We start from the raw sequence: 11,250 nt of genomic DNA, 5'->3' as shown, positions 1-11,250 counted from the left end.
GAGCAACATATGCTGCCATCCAGACAACGTCTCTTTCAGGGAAGGTCTTGTTTATTTCAGCAGAACAACGTCCAACCACATTCTGCACGTATTCCAACAGCATGGTTCTCTAGTAGAAGAGTCCGCTGATAAACTGGCCTCCTGCTGTCCAGACCTGTCAATCATTGAAAACATCTGGAGCATCAGGACATGAACAATACAACAAAGGAGACCCTGAACTGTTGAGCAGCTGAAATCCTGTATCAGGCAAGAATGGGACCACATTTCACTTTCAAAACTCCAGCAAATGGTCTCCTCAGTTCCCAAACGTTTACAGAGTGTTGTTCAAAGAAGAAAGTGGTAAACATGAGCCTGTCCCAACCTGTTTGACACGTGTTGCTGCCATCAAATTCAAAATAAGCATACATTTTAATCTCATAAAACAAAACAAGTTTCAACAATTGATTTGTTGTCTTTGGTCTATTTTTAATTAAATATGCATTTACACAATTTGCAAATAATAATATTCTGTTTTTATTTACATTTCACACAGCGTCCAAACTTTTTGGGGAAACGTGGTTGTACGTTCTATTCTGACGACACTTTTTAAATGTGCCTTTTCAAGCCTAATAATAAAGTGCTGGAGTTTCTCTTTAATGTGAGAGTAGTTTCACAGTGAACACACCTGCATGTGGTCAGTACAGCATGAAGTCAAGTCTGGAAGACCAACTCTAAAAGATGGAAAACCAAACACGTAATATCTTAAAAGGCCCCAAAAAAGTGTAATTCATTTTATTATTCAGCTTTCAACAATATTCACGCCGGTCGCTCCGGTTCTTCTCACGCCGGGTTCAGATCAGGTGAATGTTTTCAGTCTGGTTATAAATTAGCAGAAGAAACGCACGACTGAAGATCCCACACAAAAACAAGCAGTAAAACTACTCCACAGTACATTTTCTGACACCTCTTTATGAGTGACATCACTAATATAAACTTTGTATGACATAAAAATAAAAACATAAAACACACGACATCATAAGAAAACAGATATGAGAGGATGGAAATGAAGAAAGTATAAAACAGGTTTTACGGTGACAGAAATTAGAAATATAGACGTGAGTGAGTTAATAACTTGGTCCCGAAAACACACGATGGAAAATGATTTACAACTGGAGCGAACATCTGGAATCTAAACCGTTTTCACATTTGATCTGATCCATAAACCGAGTGTTCATCTGTATTAATATCCATGTTGTCCAGTATACACCGATATCAAAATGTTTTTTACTGCAGAAAAAAAACGCTTGATGTCATTTAGAGATTGTTCTATTTGTGTATTTTTTTTAAAATTGCTAATTATTCATAGTTATCACTGTTTCAGTGCACTAAGGTCATTTTGGACAATAAACAGTCCCTCCATGAAATCACGCAAATCTAATTTCCACAACTTTACTGCAGAAAACTCCAGAAATTACATCAGAATCTTTGAGAGAAAAAAAAAAAGCAAAAATCTTTCATCAAAACAATCAAAGAAACTCCTGAACAGAAATATCCAACACAATGTTTGATGACCACATTTTGATCAATATATTGATATCATTTTTGTTTTTTTATTTCCTAATATTGATTTCTAGATTTCAGATTTTTTTTCTTTGATGACGGCGATCGTTCGTTTTCGGTTTAAATTCACTGAACTTGTTTCTAATCAGCCAATCAAAAGGCTTCAAATGGATCCATATTCTCTTCAATACCACTGCAAACCAAACAAGTCCTGCTTGTCAGCCAGTCATCCATTGATTCCTTCCTTCCTTCCTTCCTTCCTTCCTTCCTTCCTTCCTTCACTCATTCAGTCTTCTAGTTTCCACTTTGACTCCAGCAGCTGCAAGCAAAACAACTGATTCTGATATTTTCTTAAATACGTATTTTTTTCTTAATTCCTTTCATAAGTAAAAAAAACCAAACAAATGAGAAATAATTTAGAAATATGTGATATCTGTTCCATAAAGGGACGCCTGGATGTTACCGATGAGTCTGGTTGTGTACTAGCTTCCCTCTGAGCGCTCTGTGTCGGTTTGTGTGTTTTCAGAGGCAGAAGGAGAGTTTGCACCTGACGGTTCGTCTGCAGAGTCTGTGGAGGATTTGTCGTCCTCCTGCGGGTAGAGCTGCGGGTAACGCTGCATGCACTCCTGCATGGCCCTGAACTGCTCCATGCAGTCGGACCCCTTCACCTCCTCCTTGCTGTAGTGGAAGCAGGAGAAGGCGTCCTTGAACTCGCTCCCACAGGGACCGCCGGCCATCCCGCCCAGGCAGGGGCAGTTCCAGTTGATGTCCCCGCTGGGAAGAATCAGACCTGCGACGAGAGAGGACGTTTAAAATCAGCGCAGCGGCGCTTCAGATTCATCCCGAGGACGGACGGGCGGTTTCAGCGCCGCTCACCTCGTTCCTCGTACGGGTCGTTGGGGTCTTCCTCCACCAGCTCGGCGCTGCTCGGCGCCGCATGATCCTCTCTGGTGACGAAGATGATCTTGTCTTTACCTGTTGTGGAAAATGGAAACCGTCGCAGACAAAGTGTTGGCAGCGTTAGTGTCACAGCGGGCTGATGTTTAGGGATGATTTATTTATCAATTAGTGATGATTCTACATCGTTTAAGTCCAGTCTTTCAAGATTTTCTGCTTTTCACAGTTTAGTCACATTTCTACAAGTGAACCGAACATCATCTCGGATTTGTTTTGACATTTTGGATTCTTTGGTGAACAAAACAAGAATCTGAATAGATCCCTTTCAGTTCTGGGAAAATACAACACACGGTTCAACAGACAGAATAATAAGTCAGAAAACAACGACCGCATCACAACATGCTGTAAATGATTGTGCTGCAACACAAAATAAAGATGAAAGCATGTCTGGTCAGTGGACAGTAAATTACACACAGTTGCATCAGCGGTGGAAGAACACAAAAACTTCACAACACAATAAAGGAGGAATTCTCTCAGAAAGCAAATGTGCTGCATCCAGAAGAAAAACATTCCTCATCAAAATGTTCTTAAAGCATCAAAAGAAAAGTCCTCATTCTGCAACTCATCCCCCCCCCGAGTTATTCTGAGTTATTAATTATAGATCTCATTATTAGACCGTTGATACTGATCCTGAAATACCATCATTATTAGTTATAACTGGAAATAGACTCTGCTTATTGTGTTTTATTAAATATATTCAGCTGCAGTGATTTTAGCTTAAAAAGTTCTATTTGTTTTGCTGAAATCTTGGAGAGAAAACTTTAAGAATGTACCTGAAAAACAACAACAACAACAACAACAACAACAACAGCTGCATTAGTGAACGAACAGTCCAGATGTTTCCTGACAATTAATAAATATAACGTAATGTTTTGGTACTGAACTGTAGTCAAGGTTAAACTGTGAAGGCTCCAAGTCAATTTACTCTTCATGTAGTTTAAAAGTCTTATTTCACATTCAACCGCTTCGTTAATTCATTTTATTACTTCGACATTAATTTTTCATTCAGTCCGAATTAAACTTCATGTTAGCTTCCAGAAGTTAGCCGGCTAGCCCCCCCCCCCCCGCGGTTTACCTTCCTCTCTGACCGAGCTCATCGCTCCCCGCTGCGGCAGGTTGAATTCCTCCGTTGGCTGGTGGTTCACCGACAATTACGACCGTCACCGACACGAACACGTTAAAACCACGGCATGTTTCCGTCCATCGTCCGGCGGCTGTTTCACAACTCTCTTTGGAGGGTGAGGAACTTCTTCTTCTTCTCTGCTGTTTCCGGTAGCGGTGACGCCGCAGAGCGCAGTGCTGCCACCTACAGTTTATAAAACTCACCGACAGTCATTTTAGTCTTGGTAGATTACTTTCTGAAAAAATGCTTTAGCTACAAATTTATATGCAAAAATGTGCTTATTAGTAAATAGAAACACCTTAAGATTTTTTTTCACTTAATCAAAACATAAATAATAAAATATAACCTCAATAACCAATAAGAGAAAGAAGACATGAAATATTGACATGCGATATTTATAAAATGTTTAAGTTAGGGTTAGGTGGTTAAAATAAAATTAGGAAACGGCATCAAATACAATTTTAGTCTATTTAAAATGTCTTAAAAGGGCAGGAAAATGTATTAATTATTTTCCTTTTGTAAGGAAAATACAAACAAATGAAAATCTTCTAAATATTTTCCAACAACAGAACTATAAAACCTCACTAAGTAGTGTGCAATGCAGCAAAGAGATATCGAAATATGTTAATTAAATACATAAAAGATTGCATAATATTGAGATGTAAAAAAAGATCCAGAAACATACAACTATAGAAGGAGAAACAATAAAGGTGAATCAAAAGTGAGTCTTTTTTTCCACATTTTGAGAATTTTTTTTATACAAGTTTGTTCTGAAATGCATTTAATTTTTTTACATATTCAAAGATTTTTATCTTACACTTAAGAGAAATTCAAAGTTATTTAATTCATGGCCTATGTACAGAAAATCATAATTTGTCAAAAAAAACAACAACCAATTACTGGAAGTAAAAGACAATTATAAAAGAAAGGAACAACAACAAAAAAGATCTGTGGATGTGGGCAGGAAAGAGCGAATGTGACATGCGAGTTAATACTGCAGCTCCCTGGGAACGCCACACGTTAAAACGGCGAGCACCAAACGGGTCCTCGTGAAGCTGGAACCCGCTGTGAGCTGCACATCCTCCTCACAGGACCCGGATCAAACACGGATCAAACACAGATCAAACACGGATCAAACACGGATCAGGGACACACGCAGCACTGGACTTGCGTCTGGTCCGCACCGTCACCTGAGTGGCAGGTTGATGGAAAAACATGAAATAATGCTGAAAAGTAAAAGTCTGGCCTATGATGATAACCCGAAGCGCACAGCAGGCAGTTGACCGCCATCATCCAACATCAAGTACGCCTGCATACCGAAGCGCTCGCTCCTCAGTCTGGAAAAAGAAATAAGAAGCCGCAGGAAGCGAGTCGTCGGAGCTTCGATTTTGAGTCGGGTAGAAAAAGGAAGTGATAAAATGTTGGTCTGAGTTTCACTCGGGAGGGTTTGTGTGTGCGTTGGGAGGAAACGGTGTGAAGTCCCACCACGTCGCAGCTCCTCCGTTCGGCCGAGGCTCCTCGAAACGTCCCGGAAGCGACGGCTTCGTCCTGATGATGCGGCGGCTTCACGCGGATGTTAAGATGACACCTGATAAAAGTTGGCAGGAGGAGGGCGGCTCTTCTAGAAGAGCAGCGCCCCCATGCTGCCGACTTCACTCTGCTCTTTCACAAAGATCTCGAAGTACTGGTAGATGATGGTGACGGCCAGCAGGATGCCGGTGCCGGAGCCGATGGCGCCGAGGAAGTCGGCCATTACCGATAAACCACCGATACAGAGTCCTCCGAAGGCGGCGGCGGTCGGGATGTACCTACGAGTCAAAGCAGAGGGATCGATTACACACCTCATCGTCTTCCAGGAAAAATATTGCATGTGGCGGGAAATGTGAATATTAAGATTCATCGGTGTTGATTGTAGAAGCAGTTAAAAAAGGCAGTGAGTGGTTACATGTGAAGATGTAACGCTCATTTTCTTATTCTGTTTATTTTAGGTCACCAATATAGTTTAAAATCAAACTATATTTTAATAACTATGAAGAAGAAAAGCCATTTATTGGCTGTAATGTTTGGATTTGCAACTAAACGTGTGATGTTTATATCAATATGACCAACTGTCGTTGTTCAAACATCGAAACTTTAGAAATGTCTCAAGATAAACAGCTGCTGGGGATAATTTAGCAAAAGATTTTCTCAAATTTTGAGGTTCTTACGTAATTTTTTTTTTTTTGGCGGTAAAATTGTGGAAAAAAATAAAAAATGAATTGCAAGTCGAGATTTGATAAAGTAATCAGTGTGTAATCACTTCCTGTAACAACAATAATCAGGCTGCACATCACAGGAATATTATAGTTCTAATCTTTGTTTTATTTATTTATTGAATTACAAATTGAAATTACTGCAGTCAGCTCAAATAATTGCAATCAGGAGAATCATATTTCATACTTTTAATTCATGCTTATAACTGCGGATATAATAACTATAACTACTAACTAGTTCCCTGCTGAGTTTCAGAAACAGCCTGATTTGATTTTACCTGTTGAGTTCGTGGACCATCGACGTCTCTCTGTGTCCCCTCATCACCATCTGCTGCTCCTTCAGCTGTTTGGCGACCTGCATGAAGAAGAGAGCCGTGACACCACGTCCCTCCGAAATCAACCCAGAAACATCAGCTGATCAAAAAAAGCAGTCACGACTTACATCTTTGGCGGAGGAGCCGGAGACTTCGATCCAGGTTTTGGAGAAGAAGGCGCACGAGCCGAGCATGAAGACGATGTAGATGGCGGCGTGGACGGGGTCGTCGAGGACGGAGCCGAAGGACTCGGGAGGAGAGAGGTAGTAACAGAGTCCTCCGACGGGGTAGGCTCGGGCCGGGCCGCCGGACGTCGCGTCCTACCAACACAAGATGGACAAAATATTAGAAAAAAACATCACGTGGAGCGCCAGACCTCCAGGAGCAAAAATGTAACCCTTCAAATCATCGGTGTTGTTCGTGAACCAGCACATGAAACAAACGAAGCCACAGAAATTATACTTCTTGTAACATTTTCAGCACATATTGGACATTTTTTTGTCATTCGTGGAAGTTTACAGTCATTTATTGATGTCAGTTTTTCTAAACTCATTGAAACTGCTCAGCGGAGACTTTAATATTTCATTTTTATTCTGTTTTATCTCATACAGGCTGCTGGAACTGATTTCGATATGTTTGAGAATCCCTTTTATTCTAGCTTTAACAGAAACCAGGACACTGTTGCATATAAAGACCTCATCCAGGTTTCTGAATGATGTCAAAATGAGAAATATCAGGATGTTGTGGGACGAACTGAAGGACATAAAGACACAAGGGATGCATTAAAGGCTTCATTTATTAAAAACTAAGCGAAGTTCTGAAAGCTGGTGAATGTGTACTTACAGACCACGTCCCGAGCAGATTCACCAGGAAGTTGCCGCTGAAGCGCGTCGAGAGCATCTGAGAGATGACGTACAAGTTGGAGACTAAAGCGGACTGAAGGATGATGGGGATGTTGGAGGTGTAGAAGAGCTTGATGGGGTAGGTGTTGTACTGGCCGCGGTAACGGGCCGACTTGATGGGCAGGTCCACTCTGAAGCCCTGTGAGGAGAGAAGAGTTCACATTTCAAACCTTAAAGCTGCAGTACGGGACTCAATTCACATAGAAACGAACGTCCGTGTCTGGTGAGACATTCCTGTGCTGGCAGACTGAAATGTAATGCAGGTTTAAGGAGTCACGCTGACCTGAAAGTATATGACTACAGCGAAGACGAACACGGTGGCAATGAGGTTCATGAGGTTGGGCAGGTTCTGGCGGTAGAAGGCTTCCCGCAGGGCGCGCACTTTGTCCGTCCTCGTCGCCAGCAGGTGGAACAGAGCGATGATCGCTCCCTCGAACTCGGTGCCTGGAAACAGTCGCGGTAATTAACAGGGCAGCAAATAACGATCATTTTAGTATGAATTCTAACGTGAACTATTTCCTGGATGAGATTTTCGGTCTTTAAGATGTCGGATAAATGTTGACCGGTGTCCAAGTGCAGCCTGAAATGTCTCTTTTTGGTTCAACCAACAGTCCACAAAAGTCATGAAAGGAACAATTTAAAGACAGTTTTTTAATAATAATAATTTAAAAAAAAAGACTCAAAAACAATTTACAACAAATCACCAACATTTCTTTGGACTGCAGCAGCGTGGACGCTGAGCTCTGCATCAGTATTACTGATCTCTTACCTCTCCCGGTGTTCACGGTGGTCGGGCTGAACGCCTTCCACACGATCGTCTCGCAGATGTTGGTCGCGATGAACAGCGAGATCCCCGAGCCGAGACCGTAACCCTTCTGGAGCAACTCGTCCAGCAGCAGCACGATGAGCCCTGCGACAAACAGCTGGAGGAGAAAAAACACGTGAACGTGTTTCTCCATGAACTCATACTTCACTGGAGAAACTTTGATTCTTCTTAAATCTTAATAAAAGTCTCTGAAGCCATCTTTTCAGGTTTTTTGTGATCGTTTGGATCTAAAATGTTTTCATTTTTGCAGCGGACTTTCTCAAAAATTGTGACGTAATTTGTGGAATTTTAAGGGAGTTTTTTGCAGTAAAATTGCAGAAATTAGAAAAATTGCAAGTCAGGGACTTTTTGTTTTTTAAAGCACTACCTGATAAAGAGCATTATGTAATCACTTCCTGTGATGATGATCATGCTCCACGTCACAGATTTATTCCAGTTGTCTCTTTTTTTGAATCTCCGCTTTGTACTTTCTAAAACCACATTTCCTACAAACACGTCACTTCCTGTTTTTCTTCGGCGCACTGCGATCGTTTTGCTGGCGAGAGGAGCGGAAGCAGAGACTCGCTGATTGGAAACGATGAGCTGTTTATATTTATAAAGCGAGTTTTGATTAGAAAGGCGACCTGATGTTGTAATACTTTCAGCAGTTTCTCTTGACGACATTTTTGGGGGAAAAATCTTTGAATTTAGCAAAAAAGCGAGCTGCTGCGAATACTGCAGAGATTTCCTACGTCAGTGTGATTTATTGTGACGGTGATTTCCTGGTTTAAATGTCAACAAGTGTAGGAGACACGAGACTGTGATCCTTTTAGGGTCCTGATCCAAACTAACAGACTTTAATCTTATAAACACAGACGGGGGAAGTGTGTAAACCACATCTGTTAGTCGGCCACGTTCTTTATTTTTTTGTGTGCATCATAATATGTTCACTGTAAATACACTCGGTTTATATATTATACACGTTAGAGGACCTTCTTGCCGCTCTCACCTGGATGATGATGAGCAGACAGATTCCCGCGCCCATCTCCGACGGGTCTCCGTACATGCCGGTCATCACGTACACGATCGCCTGTCCGATGGTGATGATCATCCCGAACACTGAGAACACGACCGGAGGTTAGAGAACCGGCTTCACCGCCACGCCCGACCGACTCGCCGCCCGACCAGAGTTCACTTACGTTTCTGAGCTCCGTTGAAGAGCGCTCGGTCCTTCGGGGTGTCGCCCACTTCAATGATCTTGGCTCCGGCGAGCAGCTGCATGATGAGGCCCGAGGTGACGATGGGCGAGATACCGAGCTCCATCAGGGTGCCTGGAGGAGGACGTTCAGGTTAGACACGCCGACGGGACAGCGCACCTGTATTTAATCTTTTAACGTTAACCAGATAAATACCTCTGTTTGAGGCCAGAATGACTCTCATCCAGTAGAACGGATCTGCAGAGTCTGACGACATTATGCCGAAGAGGGGAATCTGGAGGATTTTTAAAACGTTTTTATTGCTTCAATAAACAAGGAAGTGTCATTATTTAAGCCTGTTTTACAAATCAGTGGCCATATTTTTCATTGAACATGTCAACTGTCAACTTTACAAAGTGAAAACTATTAAACATTGAACACTTGCAGTGATTTTTAGAGGCGACGGTTTAAATCCACATGATTGAGGTTCAACAGGTTGGTTGAACTCACCTGGCAGCAGACCAGGAAGATGAACAGGGTGATGGCCGTCCATAGCACCTTCTCTCTGAACTGGATCTGTTGGTTGAACACATCAAGGTTCAGATAAAACCGAGTCCACTTGGACTCAGGTTACTGTCACCAGGTAAAAACAAACCCTTCTCTCCGGCTTCTGGATCTCCGGCAGCACCGCGCAGAAAGGCTTGATCACCTCCAGGAATTTGACTGGAAACAAACACACACGGGTCCGTTAACCGGTTAACCGGGAGCTTCTCCTCAGCGGGACGTGGCAGGGGGAGGGGGGGGGGGGGGGGGAGGAGGAGGAGGTGGTTGGACCTCACTAACACCGGGAGGAGGAGGAGGAGGAGGAGGAGGTTGGACCTCACTAACACCGACTATCGGCTGTTCAATTAAACATTTAAATCCAGATGTTTGACTAAATCTTGGAACCGCCTCTACGCGGTGTTTCTGCCGGTACCGGTCCGGTCCGAGGGGCACCGGGCCGGTCCGAGGAGCACCGGTCCGGTCGGAGGGGCACCGGGCCGGTCCGAGGGGCACCGGGCCGGTCGGAGGAGCACCGGTCCGGTCCGAGGGGCACCGGTCCGGTCCGAGGAGCACCGGGCTCCGGACGACACCGGTCCGGTCGGAGGGGCACCGGTCCGGTCCGAGGGGCACCGGGCCGGTCGGAGGGGCACCGGTCCGGTCCGAGGAGCACCGGGCTCCGGACGACACCGGTCCGGTTGTGCGTCGTCATCACTACGCTGTCAGTGTCTTTGAATGAGTAGCTAACAGGTTAGCTTCCGAGAAGGTTTTTCTAACCGCCTCGAGCCTCCACCCGGTTTGTAGAACCGAACTACGGGCGAGAAGTCCAGCTGGTCGGAACACGACAAACATTTTAAACACAATTCACGAAAGACTTCTAATTAGAAAATACATCTGTAGTACGAAAGAAACTACCGACCAGCTAGCTAGCGACGTGAGCTAGTCGTCACGCGCTGACGAAGTTCGACGAAACATTCAAACGTTTGAACTCCGAAACACAAACAGACTTCACGGAGACCGGAAACCACCGGAGACCACCGGGACCACCGGGACCACCGGGGACATACTCACTGCCCATGGTGTCCCTCTGGAGCTCCTGCACACAAATCTGACCGGACTCACTGACTGAACCACCGAGAGGAGCAGGAGGAGGAGGAGGAGGGGGGGGGGAGGAGGAGCAGGAGGAGGGGGGGGGGGGTTAGAGACACGTCACCACTCGACACGAAGAACAAAGATTTAAAGACGCACACCTCTTTTATCTTTATTGGTTTTATCTTGTTATTTATTTTATTTAAATGGTTTTTAGAGTTAAAGACGCAGACTAAAATCATTTGATCTTTATTTTAATTTAATTTGATGTTATGTATTATTTTATTTGCCCAATTTAAATCAAGATTCTCCTTCCCTGTGTGGTATTATAGTGTTTGTACATTTTAAATTTGTTCAATAAAGGTTTTAAAAAAAGATTTAAAGACGCAGCAGCAGTCACATTTAATTCCTGATTATATTAAAACACAACATGAATTAGGGAGGTGAAACGATAAAGACAATTTACATATTATTTACAGACACTATACAAGCAATATACAGATTATTTGGCCTAATAAATCTGCCGATTAAGA

The 11,250-nt window shown here is 43.3% G+C and overlaps 2 protein-coding genes across 3 annotated transcripts; both read right to left on the bottom strand.

The window, feature by feature from the left end:
- Window positions 1–444: 444 nt before the first annotated feature.
- Window positions 445–3,737, bottom strand: chchd4b (coiled-coil-helix-coiled-coil-helix domain containing 4b). 2 transcript variants are annotated; one of them, XM_069154280.1, is made up of 4 exons: window positions 3,572–3,737; window positions 2,416–2,514; window positions 2,087–2,329; window positions 445–1,858 (listed from the first exon to the last, which is right to left on the bottom strand). In XM_069154280.1, exons 1-4 carry the CDS (start codon window positions 3,591–3,593, stop codon window positions 1,818–1,820), a joined length of 405 nt encoding a protein of 134 aa, XP_069010381.1. In that variant the 5' UTR covers window positions 3,594–3,737; the 3' UTR covers window positions 445–1,817. The 2 variants fall into 2 exon arrangements, with proteins under 2 accessions (XP_069010381.1, XP_069010373.1); XM_069154272.1 differs by having other exon boundaries at window positions 445–2,329.
- Window positions 3,738–4,035: 298 nt separating this feature from the next.
- Window positions 4,036–10,784, bottom strand: sec61a1a (SEC61 translocon subunit alpha 1a). The gene is made up of 12 exons (XM_069154259.1): window positions 10,700–10,784; window positions 9,744–9,811; window positions 9,599–9,664; window positions 9,305–9,383; window positions 9,092–9,223; window positions 8,902–9,011; window positions 7,857–8,010; window positions 7,371–7,531; window positions 7,029–7,226; window positions 6,314–6,505; window positions 6,150–6,226; window positions 4,036–5,427 (listed from the first exon to the last, which is right to left on the bottom strand). The coding sequence occupies exons 1-12, from the start codon at window positions 10,704–10,706 to the stop codon at window positions 5,241–5,243; spliced, it is 1,431 nt and encodes a 476-aa protein (XP_069010360.1). The 5' UTR covers window positions 10,707–10,784; the 3' UTR covers window positions 4,036–5,240.
- Between the last annotated feature and the right edge of the window lie 466 nt (window positions 10,785–11,250).

Source organism: Embiotoca jacksoni, unplaced genomic scaffold, assembly GCF_022577435.1.
Source record: "Embiotoca jacksoni isolate LCO1_2020_lvr unplaced genomic scaffold, fEmbJac1.0.p SCAF_1, whole genome shotgun sequence".
In the NCBI taxonomy this organism is placed as follows: domain Eukaryota; kingdom Metazoa; phylum Chordata; class Actinopteri; family Embiotocidae; genus Embiotoca; species Embiotoca jacksoni.
This window is presented reverse-complemented; position numbering and strand designations above follow the sequence as displayed.

Coding starts and splice junctions, on each gene's coding strand:
- chchd4b (XM_069154272.1), bottom strand. CDS start 3,593: ATGAGCTCGGTCAGAGAGGAAG. Junction 2,515..3,571: donor GAGCTCGGTCAGAGAGGAAG/GTAAACCGCGGG, acceptor TTTCCACAACAG/GTAAAGACAAGATCATCTTC. Junction 2,330..2,415: donor CGACCCGTACGAGGAACGAG/GTGAGCGGCGCT, acceptor CTCTCGTCGCAG/GTCTGATTCTTCCCAGCGGG.
- sec61a1a (XM_069154259.1), bottom strand. Junction 9,224..9,304: donor CATTCTGGCCTCAAACAGAG/GTATTTATCTGG, acceptor GTCCTCCTCCAG/GCACCCTGATGGAGCTCGGT. Junction 8,011..8,901: donor GTCTGCTCATCATCATCCAG/GTGAGAGCGGCA, acceptor TTTCTCCTCCAG/CTGTTTGTCGCAGGGCTCAT.